Genomic DNA, 5,854 nt, shown 5'->3' with positions numbered 1-5,854 from the left:
CCGGTATAAACCATCCTCAGGAGCTCCGCCTCCCGTAGCTCCGCCTCCGGTATAAACCATCCTCAGGAGCTCCGCCTCCCGTGGCTCCGCCTCCGGTATAAACCATCCTCAGGAGCTCCGCCTCCCGTAGCTCCGCCTCCGGTATAAACCATCCTCAGGAGCTCCGCCTCCCGTGGCTCCGCCTCCGGTATAAACCATCCTCAGGAGCTCTGCCTCCCGTAGCTCCGCCTCCGGTATAAACCATCCTCAGGAGCTCCGCCTCCCGTAGCTCCGCCTCCGGTATAAACCATCCTCAGGAGCTCCGCCTCCCGTGGCTCCGCCTCCGGTATAAACCATCCTCAGGAGCTCCGCCTCCCGTGGCTCCGCCTCCGGTATAAACCATCCTCAGGAGCTCCGCCTCCCGTAGCTCCGCCTCCCGCGGCTATTCCCCGCACTTCCTCCATCGCCCGCAGTGCGCTTTCCGGCTCCTCTGCGGCTCTGGTGCCCCCGCTACCTCCGCCTCCGCCGCGCCCATCGCCCCTCGAAGCTCGAGATGACCAACATCGTGCTCTTCAGCGGCAGCTCGCACCAGGACCTGTCCCAGCGTGTGGCCGACCGGCTGGGCCTGGAGCTGGGCAAGGTGGTGGCCAAGAAGTTCAGCAACCAGGAGACCAGAGTGGAGATCGGTGAGAGCGTGAGAGGGGAGGACGTTTACATCATCCAGAGTGGCTGTGGAGAGATCAATGACAACCTGATGGAACTGCTCATCATGATCAACGCCTGCAAGATGGCGTCGTCGTCCAGGGTGACCGCGGTGATCCCGTGCTTCCCTTACGCCCGCCAAGACAAAAAGGACAGGAGTCGCGCTCCGATTTCTGCGAAACTCGTGGCCAATATGCTGTCCGTCGCTGGCGCCGATCACATCATCACCATGGACCTGCATGCGTCTCAGATCCAGGGGTTCTTTGACATTCCCGTGGATAACCTGTACGCGGAGCCCGCGGTCCTGCGGTGGATTCGGGAGAACATCAGCGACTGGAAGAACTGCATCATCGTCTCCCCCGACGCGGGCGGGGCCAAAAGGGTCACGTCCATCGCGGACAGGTTGAACGTGGAATTTGCCTTGATTCACAAAGAGAGGAAGAAGGCGAACGAAGTGGACCGGATGGTCCTGGTGGGCGACGTGAAGAACCGTGTGGCCATCCTCGTGGATGACATGGCCGACACGTGCGGCACAATCTGCCACGCTGCTGACAAGCTGATCTCGGCTGGAGCCACCAAAGTCTACGCTATCCTCACTCATGGGATCTTCTCTGGGCCGGCTATTTCCAGAATAAATAGCGCCTCCTTTGAGGCGGTTGTCGTCACAAACACAATTCCACAGGAGGACAAAATGATTCAGTGCTCCAAGATCCAGGTTATTGACATTTCGATGATCTTGGCCGAGGCGATCCGCAGGACCCACAACGGTGAATCTGTGTCTTACCTGTTCAGCCATGTCCCGCTGTAAATCCGGGATGGGAGCATGGAGCAGGCCTGCTGGCTTCTGACTAGTATGTATGTATCTGATTTTGTAGCTTTAGGACTCAGCAATTAGAACCCAAAAGCATCAGATCTTTGTATCCTCCGGGATCCATTGTTTCTCCCTTCTATAGCTCCAGACCATTTATTTCCAGTTTGCGGGGAGGGTGGTGGTTATTTGATTTGTGCACTGTCATAAATCAGAAGTATTTTTGTCTGCTTGACTTGTTCTGATAGGTGACTTTTTTCTTTGTTCTGTCAGTATTTTGAGGCCACAACTTTTGAGTATATAAATGCCTATGTGGAAGTTCATAATTTATATATTTCAGGGTTGCCAAAAAGTGACTCTAGGATAAAGGCATCTATGTAGATATATAATGATAATGCCTATGGACATTTTGATAAAACACTATATAAAGTGAGCCCTTCTAAGAAAACTTTAGAAAATTTATAATACTGTGAATTTTGTATTGTTTTGTTATTGTGCTTAATGTGGACCAAATTTTATGTAGTTTACGATGACCACTCACACATTTTTGGGTAAACATTAGACATCTAAAATAAATAAATACATAAATAAATAAATAAAATCATCTTCGGAACAAAAAAGTGGTCAGCATCCACCTTGAGAAGCTCTGGTATCATAAAGTAAACCCAGGACTGGGGATAGGAGGCCGGGAATCTAACCTCAGTTCTGGTCTTGCTGGAAGCCCCTTTGTCTTGTTTATTCCTCCGTAAGATGGAGAAATCAGACTAAAATATCTCTAGGATTCCTCAAAGTATGTCAGCCTGTGGTTCAGTAAGTGATTTATGTGACTGACAGCTCATCCAGTCATTCAACAATCGTTTATCAAACGACGATGCTTGGTCCTGGGATGCAGGGGGACACAGTCCCTGCCTTCACGGTGCTAGCTTAAAGTCTAGCTCTAAGCTGCCATTTCCAAGAGAATGTTAGCTATTTTGAAAAACAGACATGGGCCTAGTGGTATATTTTGGAAGGAATCTGAGGCATTTTTCTCCCAGGCCTTCTACCTACTCCAGTGTCCTGACTCTTCCTCCCAGACCAACTGCATTTTGGAGCAGCTGAAAGAACACCACCTGACTCCCTGTGCCCGGGGCTGCCATGCTCTGATGGACCAAAGTAAAGGCATTCTTCCCCCTGAAGCAGGAGGCAGAGTCTTTGCACCCCATACAGGTGCTGAGAGTGGGAGGAGGGGTCCTCCAGGGGAAACCAGAGTGCTGTAAATGGAGAAAGGGTCAACCTACTATGCCAAGGGACAAAACACACTAGCCCAAGGCCTTTCTCATCTCAGCAAGTACCAGAATAAACATATCAAACTTTCCCATTTACCTGAGAAGAGCTAACATAAAGTAATCCAAGTTTGTTTGTTTGTTTTTGTTAATCCTCACCCACAATATTTTTTCCATTGATTTTTTTTAGAGAGAGTGGAAGGGACGAAAGGAGAAAGAGGGAGGGAGGGAGGGAGAGCGAGAGAAACATCAATGTGAGAGAGGCACATCGATTGGTTGCCTCCCACCTGTGCTCTGACAGGAACTGGGGATTGAACCTGCAACCCTGTTACAGCGGATGCTGTAACCACTGAGCCACACTGGCTAGGGCCAAGTATATTTCTTAACTTACCTTATCAATAGGAATCAATCCGAAGAATTGTTTTAACCTTACTATCTCATCTTTCTCGTCTGTAGAATGGGGATAATGGTATTTATCTCCATGTAGCATAGCAATTAAGAAGATTCGGGGGATAATTCATATAAAAAGCCTAGCACAATGGCTGGCACACAAAAAAGCCCAATAAACAGCAGCTATTTCACTGCCTATTGACCACTCAGTCCACACAATCCAGTTTGTCAGAGGCAGAAGCAACTTTCGGTCCCACCCAGGCTTCCTGGAATGTGACCTCCAGTTGACTATCTGCTCCAGCTTCCCCACAGGACCCAGCAAACCAACCTTGGCCCTGGTCATTCAACCTATTCTCTGGGTTTAATGGCCCAAGGAACTTTGCTTGGAACTCTCAAGAAACCAATCAAATTCTTGTTTATGAGTGTTTTTTATAATACTAATGACCATAAAAAGCAGTCTAGAAGCTGAGACGGATCTCACCCATTTTTTTTCCTTAAAGACTCCCAGATTTCCTAGGAGACACACCCAGTCCTCTCCACTGATAACTAACCTCAGGCCATTCCTATCTGCTTTGTTTTAACCTGGCCTTGTTCTCCTAGTCTCATCCACAGAATAAATTGTTTGACCCTTGGTTTTAAAGAGGCGCACCCTAGAATTTTCCTAACAATCCAAAATCCTTTAAAATTCAAGGTCCACTGGTTTCCCACCTCCCACAGGATCAAGGTCAAAATTTTCAGCTCACCTCCAAGACTCCCCAACATTTTACTTCAACTTCCACCATAGTCTTTTATGTAACCTGTTTTGTTTTGTTTTTTAATTTTTGTTTTCTTTATTGATTTTAGAGGGGGAGAGAGAGAGAGAAACATCAATGAGAGAGAACATTGATTGGCCACCTCCTGTGTGCCCCCCACTGGGGATTGGGCCCACAACCTGGGCATGTACCCTGACGGAATCGAACCGGTGACTTCTTGTTGCGTGGGTCAACGCTCAACCACTGAACCACACTGACTGGGTTGCAGCCTGTGTTTCATTCCTAATTTTACCTAGTGACAGTTCAGGTACCTGCAGGAATTGGGCAGATGTTAAAATTTGGTGAAGTGGCCCAATGTGGCTCAGTTGGTTGGACATCTTCCCACACACCAGGAGGTCACTGATTTGATTTCTTGTCAGAGCACATGCCCAGGTTGCGGGCTTGATCCCTATTATGGGGTGTGCAAGAGGCGGCCAATCAATGTTTCTATTTCTCCCTCTCCCTTCCTCTCTCTGAAATCAATAAAAATATTTTAAAAAGAAAATGAAATACAATTTGGTGAAGTGGCCCAGTTTAATTCAAGAGGGTGGAGTGCAATCTCTGGTGAACCAGTCAGTACCTGGCCTGCCTAAAGACATTCAAATTCAAATTGCTTGAGAACAAAGGTAGCCAAACAAAACATATCTGGGACCTTCAGAAGATCAAACTCTTTTTTTTTTTATCCTCACCCGAGGACATTTTTTCCATTTTTTGTTCAGATAGAGTGGGAGGGGGAGAGAGAGAGAGAGAAATAGCTATGTGAAAGGGACACATTGAGTGGATGCCATCTGAACAACCCAGCCGGAGCCAGGGACAAATTGCAACTGAGGTACGTGCCCTTAGTGGGAACCGAACCCGGGTCTCTCTGGACCACAGGCTGATGCTCCAAGTGCTGAGCCAAAGTGGCCAGGGCTTTTTATTTTTTATTTTATTTTTATTTTTTTTTGGTATGTGCCCCTTGCGGGAACCAAACCCAGGACCCTCTGGTCCACAGGCTGATGCTCCAACTGCTGAGCCAAACCAGCCAGGGTCAAACTCTTTTTTTTTTTTTATCCTCACCCGAGGACATTTTTCCATTTTTTTGTTCAGATAGAGTGGGAGGGAGAGAGAGAGAAAGGGACCCATCGAGTGGCTGCCACCCGCTCGACCAACCAGGGCCGGGGACAAACTGCAACCGAGGTATATGCCCTTAGTGGGAACCGAACCCGGGTCTCTCTGGACTGCAGGCCGACGCTCTAACCTCTGAGCCAAACTGGCCAGGGCCAAACTCTTTAATAATACAACCCCAAGTCCAAATAAAATTACACATAGAATCCCGTTATAAAAATAGATAAAAGTAGTGTTTTTATCAATATAAATTTTATTTTATGATTTTAAACATTGATTTCTAAATGTTGTAAAACTAGTCAAAGAAAGGAAGTATTGATGACCACAAAAACTTAAAATTGAAACCAGGGTTTGGATGACAATTGCAGACTTGAATCAGCCTCAGTAGTCAATTCATTGAACAGTAATTTAAAAAATTCATAATATTGAGAAAATACCAACTTATATATATATAGTAATGTGCTGCATTTTGCTCAATAACAGATCACGTGTATAATGGTGGTCTCATAAGATTATAATGGAGCCCTGCTGATGTGGCTCAGTGGTTGAGCATCGACCCATGCACCAAGAGGTTGCCGGTTCAATTCCTGGTCAGGGCACATGCTGAGGTTGTGGGCCAAATCTCCAGTCTGGGGGCATGCTGGAGGCGTCCAGTCAATGTTCTTTCTTATCAGTGTTTCTATCTCTCTGGCCCTCTCCCTTCCTCTCTCTCTAAAGATCAATAATAAAAAAAAAAAAAATTTTTTTAAGATTATAATGGAGCTGAAAAATTCCTATTTCCTAGTGACATCTTAGCAGCAGGTAGTAACATTGTA

At 47.1% G+C, this 5,854-nt stretch overlaps 1 protein-coding gene across 1 annotated transcript; it reads left to right on the top strand.

Moving 5' to 3' along the window:
* Positions 1 to 532: 532 nt before the first annotated feature.
* Positions 533 to 1,489, top strand: LOC118615967 (ribose-phosphate pyrophosphokinase 2-like). Its single transcript, XM_036241277.1, has one exon. The coding sequence runs from the start codon at positions 533 to 535 to the stop codon at positions 1,487 to 1,489; it is 957 nt and encodes a 318-aa protein (XP_036097170.1).
* Positions 1,490 to 5,854: the final 4,365 nt, after the last annotated feature.

Source organism: Molossus molossus, unplaced genomic scaffold (genome assembly GCF_014108415.1).
Source record: "Molossus molossus isolate mMolMol1 unplaced genomic scaffold, mMolMol1.p scaffold_m16_p_4, whole genome shotgun sequence".
Lineage (NCBI taxonomy): Eukaryota > Metazoa > Chordata > Mammalia > Chiroptera > Molossidae > Molossus > Molossus molossus.
Note: the sequence above shows the minus strand (reverse complement) of the source record. Positions and strands in the feature narration are given on the sequence as shown.